Raw genomic sequence first — 13,172 nt, 5'->3', positions numbered from 1 at the left:
CCTACAAGGAGCTCTGGTTACGAATTGGCCTGCTAACCTCAAGGTCAGTAGTTTAGAACTGCCAGGCTTTCTGTGGGAGAAAGATGAGGCTTTCTGCTCCCATAAAGATTTACAGCTTTGGGAAACCTGTGCAGGGTCACTATGAGTTGGAACCGACTCCACGGTACTTAACAACAACAATATGTATCCCATAGTGCCACTCCAGGACTCCTAAGTCAATCTATCTGGGCTCAAATCCCAGCTCTATTACTTACTAGGTAGGTGATCTGGCCAAGTTACTTTGTGTGCCCCAGTTTCTTCATTTGTCAGTTGCATGTAGTAATACCTCTTTAAATGAGATAATCCACAACAAGGAAACCTGTAGTACTGTCAGTTAAGCATTGAGCTGCTAACTGCAAGGTCAGTGGTTCAAACCCACCAGCCATGTTCCTTGGGAGAAAGTTGAGGCTGTCTGCTCCTATAAAAATGTACAGTCTCAGGGACAATAAATTCTTGCTGTGTTTTGATCAGAAACTGGTAGGGGGCCAAGGACTTCAAGTCTGATTTTGAACAATTCCAATGGAATTTTTTTTTTTTTTTTCCCCTATCTAGAGACTTTTATTCAGGGTTAGGAAGGGGAAGGTGACCTCTGCCGGACAGAGAAGGCAGAAGGCAGAAAGAAGAGAGGAGAGAGAGAGAACCCAATGGAATTTAATAGTTTCTGCTTTATAAGACCCATGAGAGTGGTTTAATCTGGAAGTTAGTCATTTACCCACAAGCAAATTAAATATTAAGATCAAAGGACTAAGAAACTATACTGTTTAATGTTAGCTCCGGAGTTATCACAAATATATAGGAGAATAGCATAAAACTCCTTGTCCTTTGTCTTCTAAACATCATGTTTCTATAGATGCTGGTGTCTGAAATAGAAATGAAGCAGAGCAAAATGGATGAATGTCAAAAATATGCAGAACAATATTCAACTACAGTGAAGGTAAGAAGATTGCAGTACTTGTGTTAAATTTAGCATTCCAGGTATATGATTCTACAGTGTACTTTAAAAAAATGATTTTATTGAAAATGTGTTGCTGAACAAGCAAAATCTTAGAAAAAATCTTGATTCAAGTAGGAAAGTCTCATAATGATTTTATTAATAAATCTTTACCCAAATGATAATAGATTTGCCATTGTCTAATTGTATGTCTTTCTACTTTTATTCCAATAGTTGATGAACAAATAAAATTACTTATAAAAGAGGCATTATAGCAAGAATGAGTATTGGTTTTGGGGTAATCTTTTTATTGTTTTTTAGCTTCTCATTGTGAATTGAGTGAAGATTTACAACAAATCATGTCCTTCATTTTGTCTCTATTGTAATCCATTCAGTGTAACTTCATGTGTTTCTAGTTTCCATTCTTTCTCCTTTCCTCACCCTTTGGAACTTTGTTCTTAGTTAAATGCTGCTCTTTTGATCTCAAATGGTTGACCATTCTATGGTATTTGTACCTCACTGGTGGTATTGGCCTCCCTACCCCCCAAAGATAACTCTTTATTGGTTGACTGAAAATTGAACCATGGAGGTGAGTTCCATTCCAGACCTGAAGGAAGACTAAGGACCATAGTCTCAGGTTCTGCCAGTCTCATCTGACCAGTTAGCCTGGTCTTTTTATGATTTTGAATTTTATAGGATAAGCACTGGACTGCTAACCAGAAGGTTGGCGGTTCAAACACACCAATCATTCCTTGGAAACCCTATATCGGGTCGCTGTGAGTCAGAACCAACTTGGCATCACTTAACAAAATCACTTTTAAAACATTTACAAGTCTTTTATTTCTGTGTTTAAAAGTAAAACAGAGAATCCTCGTTTGAATTTCTTTGAGATTTAATCTGTAATTCTGTGTGAAATTTGATCCTTATCACAGCTCCTAATTCATTCATTCATTCTTCTTCTTCCTGTTACTCACACTCACACAGTCCGGAATATATGCATAGATCTGAAATTAGTCTCCATTCAATTTTATCTTTCTCCTTTGCTCTCTTAACATTGTTAGAACATCCCATGAAAGAACTAATGATTTTTAATTTCAGGAGCATTTCTCATCTTTTGAGCTCATTGTTAGTGGATTCTCAGCTTTAGCCATCTAGAGCCATAGTTCCAAGGGGAAAGGGAGGCTGACTATAATTAGAAATTTGTAAGAAATGTTTCCATGAACTTCCAGTATACTTGGAAACTTTCCTCCTGATCACTCAAATTTTTCTGATTTTACCTCAATCTTGGAAACATCCCAGATTGGGTTAATTTCTAAAAATACACTTTTGCAGTTTCAGTGAAACTAGACTATACTGCATTTCTCTGTGTTGAATCACTATAGAACCAACGTTTAGAGCTTTGCCTGAATTAATTTAATCTTATTGATCCTTTATACAGGACTATGAATTACAAACAATGACCTACCGAGCCATGGTAGATTCACAACAAAAATCACCAGTGAAGCGCCGAAGAATGCAGAGCTCAGCAGATCTCCTTATTCAAGAGGTAATAAAATAGGAAAGGGAGGTGGTGGTGGCAGAGATGAAGAAGAAAGTTGGGGAAAAGAATGGTAAAAGTTCTTTTACAGTCTTTATTCAATATCAGTTATTAATGCAGAGAAAACCTTATGTACGTCTTGATTAAATTTAGAAGGTGTTTGTCACTTAATGTGGTTTATACAGTATTAATAAGCTCATTCCTCTCCTTTTATGTTATATAATTGGAAAGTTAAGTACTTTGTTGTCTCAAAGCCTAATTAATAATATAATTATTTCTCAAAATTCATTTAATTCATCAAGGCAACTGGCAATAACATTTTTTATTTCTTTTCCTTATAGTTCATGGATCTAAGGACCCGGTATACTGCTCTGGTCACGCTCATGACACAATATATTAAATTTGCTGGTGATTCATTGAAGAGGTTGGAAGAGGAGGAGGTAACCATTAACTAGAATAGCTAACAAATATAGGAACTGAATACTTATATGGGAGTGACTTTAAAAAGTTTGTAGAGAGTAGAATTAAAAGATAATGGAATTTTACTATGAGGTTTTTGAAGTTTCCTACAGTATGATTTAGGAAATTAAAAACAAAAAAAAAGTTTTGTGATAAATTGCTGATTTGCAATTAATTCTTAAGCTATAAAACTCTAGTTAAATAAAAAGTAGAAGCCCAGATTTTTAAAAAAGATTTTCTAAAAATATTTTAACTGTAATATGATTACATTAGTGTCTTAATTAAATAGTTCCATTTTAATTATAAAATGTTGGCAAATATTATTCAACTTTCTCTCCACATTAGTTCGTTGAAGCATAGGTGTTTTGGTTAATACTATTATGATATCTCCAGAAATATTGCAAGAAATATTTGTTTCATGAGTTCTAAAATTAATTCACAGCTTCAAAGAATTAAAGCTTAAATACAACTCATTTAGAAGTAGCAGGCATTTGATTAGAATCCTGATACCTTTAGAGAACTGTGGTATATGTTACTTGTTTGAGATTTGTTTTTGCTTCTATTTTTGCTAAAAGGTATGATGTGTAAGATGACATTATTCCTTTAGTGACAATTCTAATTTGGAGGACTTTGACAATCTTAGTTTTATATTTCAAATGATAATTATATGTTGAAATACGGATAGTAAGGAGTAAATTATAAAAATATATTCTCATATAAAGGTTGTCTTAAAGAATTAAGCTATATGAATTCCCTTGAAATTCTCTATATTTTTAACTTCAGAACAGACAAAAATAGTAAATTGATAGTAACTTGAATTCTAAAGTAAGGAAACCATGGGGCATAAACCATATCATTTTGAAATATTAAAATTATGAAAATGATTATACTTAAGTAACTATTCTCATAATTAAAGACCAAAAACAGTAGTAAATTTTAATGGATCTTACTTTCTTAGTTTCTAAAAATGTTTTTGTAAACTATTTTAGTCTGTTCAGAGTTAACATTTTTGCGACTAAACACTAACATAGCTCACTGCGAGACTTTATAATCAGCTTCCTTTGGGCTGATTATAAAGGAAGAGAACCAGAATATTTGTGGCCATCCTAGTAATTGGCATACATCTTGCTTATGAGGTAACATCCTTTTCTTTTCTTAAATCTTAATTATATGTGTGGTGGTTAGATGTAGAATGAATTAATTTAAATTTCTTTCCTTTGCTCTAAAGTATATCTGATTGTACATGCATGAGCCACTTTGTTAATTTTTTTCTGATGATACTATATACTAGAAGTTGGTAGAAACAAATGATATTTCAAAAAACCTCAAATATGCATAAATAACGCTTGTCTGTCTTTTACATGCCAAAGATTAATGTAAACTAAAAATCACAACAATATAGTTTATGAGAGAACAGTCAAAGAAAGAGATTTTTAAAATTACATAGGATGTAGACAAGTAATAAAAGAAAACATTTCAGGTTAAAATTTTACCACTTTAAGGATATAAGAATAGAATGTTGTATAAAGCATACCTAGTTCAGCTTTTGACTCAAGGGAGTAGTTTTTTCTGGAACTGAGTCTGAGAAGATGCCTTTTGAGAAACCTTGGATTGAGAGCAGAATTTTCATAATAAACATGAAAAAAATCACAGAAAGATGCAAGTGAAATTAAAAAATTAAATTCATATTAGTTTAGAGAAATGTGAGAATATGTTCATTGATATTAGAAGTAATAGATTCTCCAGTCTGTACTGAGAGCGAAATATATTAGATATTAATTGCAAATATTGGAAATATTTAGAGGACACCTGGAGAAGTTATTTCTATGTGAAGAAAGCAAATCAACGAGTTTTTTTATTGTACGCTGTTCCAACTCATAGCAACCCCTGTACACAACAAAACAAAACACTGCCCTATCCTATTCCATCCTCCCAATTTTTAGAGTCAGTGTGTCAGTCCATCTTGTTAAGGATCTTCCTTTTTTTTGTTGACCCTCCACTTTTCCAAACAGGATGTTCCTCTCTATGGACTGGTCCCTCTTAGCAATATGTCCAAAGTATGAGAGCTGAAGTTTCTCCATCTTTATGTCTAAGGAGCATTCTGGAAGTTCTTCTTCTAAGACACATTTGCTATTTTTCTGGCAGTCCATGATATTTTCAAGTAGCAGGACTAAATTATTTCTAATACTTTTCTAGCATTTTTGAAAACATTCAAAGTTATCCACACAATGAGATTATTAGTAATCAATCACTATAGTGACTCTAATTAAGTAACTGAGGGTTCAGCAAGAGAAGTTTTTCTCTATGGCATATATTATTTTTTTTTTTAACCTCAGAACATGATCAAGGAAAAAAATAAAGGCTCAAAACAAAGGAGCCTTGATAGGGAACCAACATATAAAACTGTCTTAGAAATTGTCTACTTGTAAAATGTTGAAGACTTGATATTTAAACAGGTGAAATGCTTCAGTGTCACTAAGAGTTTGCTCTGAAAATAAAATAAAGGAAATAGGGACTGTGATGAGATTTGTTTCTAAATGAATTTTTGGTAAAAACAGTATTTAGGTTAGCAAAGAGAATAGCAGAAATTCTTATCAAATTTACTCGTTATTAAGCAATTAGAGAAAGCTAAGTAAGATGTAGGAGTTCTGGTATGGCGCTGCGGGTTAATGCGTTGGACTGCAAGGTCCGTTTGAACTGCAGGATCAGCAGTTCAAGCTCACCAGTCACTTCTCGTAAACCCTATACAGGGTCACTATGAGTCGGAACTGATTCAATGGCACTTAACAACAAAAACAATAACAAGTATGGTGCTGTAGGATAAACACTGAACTGCTAATTGCAAGATCAGTGGTTCAAACCTACCAGTAACTCCTTGGAAACCCTATTCAGGGTCATTATGAGTTGGAACCAATTTGACGGCACTTAATAACAATAGCAACAACAAATAGGTTGTGTGGAATATAATATAAATTCTGAAAGTGTCTTAATGAAAAAAAAATTGGTTTTAGAATAATTTCTCTATTCTTACTTTTTTTTTCCTAATTGTGGTAATTTTGATTTGGTCATATGAAACTAACAGCTTTATGGTATTTATAAAGAAAAATTAAACTAATTAAAAACTAACCGTGATCGTGTAGTTCTGTAGTCAAAGTGTCAAAGTATTCCTCCCAGCTGAGACTGATTCTGTCATCAATGGAGAGAGATTAAAAAAAATAAAAATCATATTTATTCTACTGATTAGGACTTACTTCCCTAAGTATATTCAATAAAACATTTCTATTTAACAAATCTCTTTATTTATGGAGTATCTAAAGGTACCTGTCAAGGTGGATTCATATGATAGATGTCAAAAATCTGTGAGTATGTACAAGAAGCACATAGTTTTCAAACACCAGGGACTTGCAGCTGCCTTTGCATTAGCAATTCTGATTATTAAACTTGAAACAGCAACTATAAGCAACGAAGGAAGTTGATTTTTGAATTGCAAGTTTTCATGAAAATTTCCTCCTTCCTTATGTTAAGTATTATTTTCTGATTTTACTCTCGATTCCAAAGTTCTGTATTTTTTATTTCTTTAACCATAAAACAGTGGAGCATAAATATCCTCTTCAATTTCATTGGGTTAGGTCCTACAAATTAAGTTTTTAGTGCTATGTGGCTCTGTATATTGAATAATCTTTTTAACTTGTAGAGAGAACTAAGTGGCAGTATGAGCAGAAAGAGCACTGTAGTGAGAGCTTTCGTTTTTGTTTTGTCACTAACCCATTCTGTGAGTCTGCATCTCAGTGTCTTCATCTGTAAAAGGTTGGGATCACGCTATATGTTTTGTAAGGTTCCTTCTTGCTGCAAAATTCTGAGCTCACTAGTTTTTAAATAAAATTATTCCCAAGAGACAAAAATAAAAAGATTCTTCAGTATATATAAACCCTGCCATGAAGGGTTTTTTGTCTTGCTTTTCTGAAGCTTTCTCTCACAGAGGACGGTGCTGGTGCTGGTGCTTGCTCTGTTTTGGGTTTACTTGGTTTTGTAAGTGCTTTTATAAACACTATTTTGTAAGATGAATTTGAATAAAGCAGGTATGACATTTTCAAAACATCTTTTGTAGATTAAAAGGTGTAAGGAGATTTCTGAACATGGGGCATACTCAGATCTGCTTCAGCGTCAGAAGGCAACAGTGATTGAGAACAGCAAACTTACAGGAAAGATATGTGAACTGGAAAAAATGATGGCTGAACTTAAGAAACAAAAGTCCCAAGTAGAGGAAGAACTCCCGAAGGTCAAAGAGGCTGCAGAAAATGAACTGAGAAAGCAGCAAAGGAATGTAGAAGATATTGCTCTACAGAAATTAAGAGCTGAAAGTGAAGCCAAGAAGTATCGCAGGGAACTTGAGACCAGTGTGAGAGACAAGGAAGCTGCCGAACGGGAGTTGGAGCGGGTGAGACAGCTCACATTGGAGGCCGAGGCCAAAAGAGCAGCTGTGGAAGAAAACCTCCTCAACTACCATAATCAGTTACAGGAAAATACTTTTACAAGGAGAACACTGGAAGATCATCTTAAAAGGAAAGATTCAAGTCTCAATGACTTGGAGCAACAAAAAAATAAGTTAATAGATGAATTAAAAAGAAAGAAAGACAATGAGGAAGAACTCTTGAAGCTGGTAAAGCAGATGGAAAAAGACCTTGCATTTCAGAAACAGATAGCCGAGAAAGAGTTGAAAGAAAAGCAGAAAATTGAATTGGAAGCAAGAAGAAAAATAACTGAAATCCAGTATTCCTGTAGAGAAAATGCATTGCCAACTTGTGCAGGTCTTCACACAGAGCATGATAAGCATAAAGCAGAAGAACTCAAACAGCAGGTAGATGAACTAATGCTCGCCAATAGAAAAGCTGAAAAGGACATGAGAGAGCTGCAGTTTGAACTCAACGCCCTCCAACTTGAAAAGACATCATCTGAGGAAAAGGCTCGTTTGCTAAAAGAAAAACTGGAAGAAACCAACAATACATTAAAGTGCCTTAAAGTGGAGTTGGAAAGGAAGGATCAGGTAGAACAGGGATATTCTCAACGGCTCAGAGAACTTAGTAGGCAGTTGAATCAAACCACAGATAAAGCTGAAGAGGTCATGCAAGAAGCTAATGATCTTAAAAAAATAAAGCACAATTACCAGGTAGAATTAGAATGTCTCCAACAGGAAAAAGGTAAACTACAAAGAGAAGTAGACAGAATTACTAGGACACATGCTATAACTGAGAGGAATATCCAACATTTAAATTCACAAATCAATTCTTTTCAGGATGAGAAGGAATTTTCTAATGAAAGAGCACGAGTCTGCCAGAGAAAATCAGATCATCTGAAAGAACAATTTGAGAAAAGCCATGAGCAGTTGCTTCAAAATATTAAAGCTGAAAAAGAAAATAGTGTTAAAATCCAAAAGCTTAATGAAGAATTGGAGAAAAGTAATGAATGTGCAGAAATGCTAAAACAAAAAGTAGATGAGCTTACTAGGAAGAATAATGAAACCAAATTAATGATGCAGAGAATTCAGGCTGAATCAGAGAATGTAGTTTTAGAGAAACAAGCTATCCAGCAAAGATGTCAAACGCTGAAAATTCAGGCAGATGGTTTTAAAGAGCAGCTACGCAACACAAATGAACACTTGCACAAACAGACAAGAACAGAACAGGATTTCCATAGGAAAATTAAATGCCTAGAAGATGACCTAGCCAAAAGTCAAAATTTAGTTAGTGAATTTAAGCAAAAGTGTGACCAGCAAAACATTATCATACAGAATACTGAGAAAGAGGTTAGAAGTCTGAATGCTGAACTGAATGCTTCCAAAGAGGAAAAACGGCTGGGAGAGCAGAAAGTACAGCTACAGGAAGCTCAGGTGCAAGAGTTAAACAACAGGTTGAAAAAAATACAAAATGAACTACACCTGAAGACTATAGAGGAGAAGATGACACACAGAAAGATGGTTCTGTTTCAGGAAGAATCTGATAAATTCAAACGTTCAGCAGAGGAGTTTAGGAAAAAGATGGAAAAACTAATGGACTCCAAAGTTGTCACTGAAAATGATATTTCGGGTATTAAACTTGATTTTGTGTCTCTTCAACAAGAAAACTGCAGAGCTCAAGAGAATGCGAGGGTTTGTGAAACAAATATTAAAGAACTTGAACGACAGCTTCAGCAATATCGTGAGCAAATGCAGAAAGGGAAGAATGTGGAAGCAAATCATTACCAAAAATGTCGGAAACTAGAGGAGGAGCTGATAGCTCAGAAATGTGAAGTTGAAAACCTGAAGCAAAAAATGGATCAACAAATAAAGGAACACGAGCATCAATTACTTTTGCTCCAGTGTGACATTCAAAAAAAGAAAACCCAAAACTGTAACTTCAAACCTGAGTTTGAAATGACAGTGAAGGAGTGTCAGCACTCTGGAGAGCTCTCCTCCAGGAACACAGGGCAACTTCACTCAGGAGCCGGATCACCTCTGTTGAAATGGTCTCAAGAGCCACAGCAATTGGAAGAAAAATGGCAACATCGGGTTGTTGAACAGATACCAAAGGAAGTCCAGAAAAGCCAGCAGTGTTATTCTGAGTATTTTTCTCAAACAAGCACTGAATTACAGATAACTTTTGATGAGACAAATCCTATTACAAGACTATCAGAGAAGATAAGAGATCAAGCCCTGCACAATTCCCGACCACCTGTTAGGTTTCAAGATGACAATTGTGAAATGGAATTGGTGAAGCTCTTGACACCCTTAGAGGTATATTATGTATTCTGAGACCTTACCAACTACCTTACTGTCAACTTTCCTGTTTTCTTTTGTTTCCCTTTACTTCTAACTGTTGTTGTTGTTAAGTCTTGTTGAGTCGGTTCCGACTCAGCAAACTGTATAGGATTTCTGAGGAGCAACTGGTGGGTTTCAACTGGTGACCTTGTAGTGCACAATCCAGTGCTGATTCTACAGTGCTACACCTAGAGTTATTTAAAACTCTGTCATGAGTGTGTCTGGCTATAATTCAGATATGAAAAAAAAAAACTTTTTTTTTTTTTTTCAGTATCCAATTTGAATATTGTAAACTATTATTCTTTAAATTTTAAATGTTTGAGATTGAACATACAAATATAACGGATATTCTGCTAAATATGTGGGAATTCATATTTAGAAAAACATGGTCATAAAAAAGTAGAAGAATTAAGCAGTTGCCTTTAATTTCTAATATGTTTTATGGCCAAATTTTATCTATAACTTTTTAAAAACATACCAATTTAATACCTTTGCTATCTAAAGTAAACTTCAGACTTTTAAAATAATATTACTTATTTCTGAACTCTCCTAGATTAAAAAATTTTCCTCTCTTATGTTACCTCTGTTATTCTGGGATTTATGTTTGAATTGAGAATGTGTAAAGAAAGAGACATATACTATTATTTAGGTGACTTTTAACGTCTTATAAATTCCCATTACAGATAGCTAAGAACAAGCAGTATGATATGCATGCGGGGGTCACAACATTAAAACAAGAAAAGAACCCAGTTCTCAGTGCTGAAGAATGGATGCTTGATGGGTGCAGAGCATCTGGTGGAATCAAGAAAGATTTTCTTAAGAACGCCTTAGACTCAGAGATTTTCCATAACTTTAATGGAGACCATGCATGTTCAGTCAGGGATGAGGAATTTACATTTCAAGGGCTCCAGAGTGCTGTAACTGGCAAGCAGTTGGTTGAAGCTAAGCTGCTGGACATGAGAACTATTGAGCAGTTGCGACTTGGTCTTAAGACTGTTGAAGAAGTTCAGAAAACTCTTAGCAGGTTTTTGACAAAAGCCACCTCAGTTGCAGGCCTTTACCTAGAATCCACCAAAGAAAAGATTTCATTTGCCTCCGCAGCCAAGAAATTCATAATAGACAAAATGATGGCTTTAGCATTTTTAGAAGCACAGGCTGCAACTGGTTTTATAATCGACCCCATTTCTGGGCAGACATACTCTGTTGAAGATGCAGTCCTTAAAGGAGTCGTTGACCCTGAATTCAAAATTAGGCTCCAGGAGGCAGAGAAAGCCGCCGTAGGATATTCATGTGCTTCTAAGACATTGTCAGTGTTTCAAGCCATGGAAAATAGAATGCTTGACAGACAAAAAGGTAAACATATCTTGGAGGCCCAGCTTGCCAGTGGAGGTATCATCGACCCTGTGAGAGGCATCCGTGTTCCTCCAGAAATTGCTCTGCAGCAGGGCTTGTTGAATAATGCCATTTTACAGTTTTTACACGAGCCATCAAGCAACACAAGAGTGTTTCCCAATCCTAATAACAAGCAAGCTCTGTATTACTCAGAATTATTGCGATTGTGTGTATTTGATGTAGATTGCCAGTGCTTTCTGTTTCCATTTGGGGAGAGGAACATTTCCAATCTCAATGTAGAGAAAACTCATAAAATTTCGGTAGTTGATATTAAAACAGGAGCAGAACTGACCGCATATGAGGCTTTCCAGAGAAACCTAGTAGAAAAAAGCACCTATCTGGAACTTTCAGCGCAGCAGTACCAGTGGAAGGAAGCCACATTTTTTGAGTCCTATGGACATCCTTCTCATATGCTGACTGATACTATAACAGGATTACAGTTCAATATTAACGAGGCTATAGAGCAGGGAATAGTTGACAAAGCCTTAGTCAAAAAGTATCAGGAAGGCCTCATCACACTTACAGAACTTGCAGATTCTTTGATGAGCCAGTTAGTTCCCAAGAAGGATTTGCATAGTCCTATTGCAGGGTATTGGCTGACTGCTAGTGGAGAAAGGATTTCTGTACTAAAGGCCTCACGTAGAAATTTAGTTGACCGGATTACTGCTCTCAGATGCCTTGAAGCCCAAGTCACTACAGGGGGGATAATTGATCCTCTTACTGGCAAAAAGTATCGGGTGGCGGAAGCTTTGCAGAGAGGCCTAGTTGATGAGGGGTTTGCCCAACAGCTTAGGCAGTGTGAGTTAGTAATTACAGGGATTGGCCATCCGGTCACAAACAAAGTGATGTCAGTGGTGGAAGCTGTGAATGCAAATATCATAAGTAAGGATATGGGAATCCGATGCTTGGAATTTCAGTACTTGACAGGGGGGCTTATAGAGCCACAGGTTCACTCTCGGTTGTCAATTGAAGAGGCTCTCCAGGTAGGTATTATAGATGTCCTCATTGCTATGAAACTTAAAGATCAAAAGTCTTATGCCAGAAATATCATATGTCCCCAAACAAAAAGAAAATTGACATATAAGGAAGCCTTAGAAAAAACTGATTTTGATTTCCACACAGGGCTTAAACTCTTAGAAGTTTCTGAGCCCTTGATGACAGGAATTTCTACGCTCTATTATTCTTCATAAATGGACAGCTCTCCTGTTTAATAACTGCACAGGATGCCATGTATTCTTGTTAAGCAAGCTGTCCAGAGTGTGATTGTATTGATTAACTACATGGGCAAATCATTTCTGTAACATCTTTGAAATGCTGTTTCTTTCTCTCTTGAAATTAGGAAATAACTTGACTGCTACAAAAATAAAGTAATTTTAAAATTAACAGCAAAAGACTAACTACTCTAAAAATGGTCCTGTTTAGTTTTGAGATTAGTATATATATATATATATATATATATTTTTTTTTTTTTTTTTTTTAAATCTTGTCCACACTAAAATGACAAGATTTACCTGGAATATGGGATAAGGCTGATGAGCGCCACCCGAATGATGCAGTTGCACTCATGGAAAGGAGACCTTTGAAAGCACCCTGGAATTGAAGAGAAAGATGTCTGTTTGCATCCCCTTAAGCCTGCAGTGTTTCTCATTGCCTCGAAATAATGAAGTTTTAAGTCATTCTCTATACAGAGGACCTCTTTACATTTAAAATTTTTTTACTTCTCTCATTTTAGTTAAGATTTTGGAATTAAAAACTAACATTATGAGTGTATTATGTGCCGGAGGATGGGGAGGATTTTTTTTTTTCCCACTCTGTAATTTTTTATATATATTACGTAGACATTCTCTATTCCTTCAGCTTTACATTGTTTCATACTTCTCAAGACAATCATGATTGTAATGCTAATGCAAAAGCAGCAATTCAAAGGTCTTCTAGTGCTTCATGAATAAAATTGAGTTTGTTTACTTGTCATGTTGATGGAACAGCTGGGAGGTTAGACTGATCATTAAAGAATGTTTGTC

At 35.4% G+C, this 13,172-nt stretch overlaps 1 protein-coding gene across 5 annotated transcripts in view; it reads left to right on the top strand.

Moving 5' to 3' along the window:
• Positions 1–13,172, top strand: part of DST (dystonin) — a 626,281-nt gene that overhangs the window by 433,561 nt on the left and 179,548 nt on the right. For 4 of the 5 annotated variants that reach the window (XM_006835734.1, XM_006835735.1, XM_006835736.1 and 1 more), the window contains 3 exons: positions 890–973; positions 2,409–2,516; positions 2,849–2,947. In XM_006835734.1, the coding sequence (XP_006835797.1) occupies positions 890–973; positions 2,409–2,516; positions 2,849–2,947 (291 nt within the window). Of the gene's footprint in view, positions 1–889; positions 974–2,408; positions 2,517–2,848; positions 2,948–7,074; positions 9,736–10,442; positions 12,342–13,172 lie in introns of those variants that run through there. The other variant, XM_006835738.1, reaches the window with a different exon arrangement.

Source organism: Chrysochloris asiatica, unplaced genomic scaffold (assembly GCF_000296735.1).
Source record: "Chrysochloris asiatica unplaced genomic scaffold, ChrAsi1.0 scaffold00019, whole genome shotgun sequence".
NCBI lineage: Eukaryota > Metazoa > Chordata > Mammalia > Afrosoricida > Chrysochloridae > Chrysochloris > Chrysochloris asiatica.
Note: the sequence above shows the minus strand (reverse complement) of the source record. Positions and strands in the feature narration are given on the sequence as shown.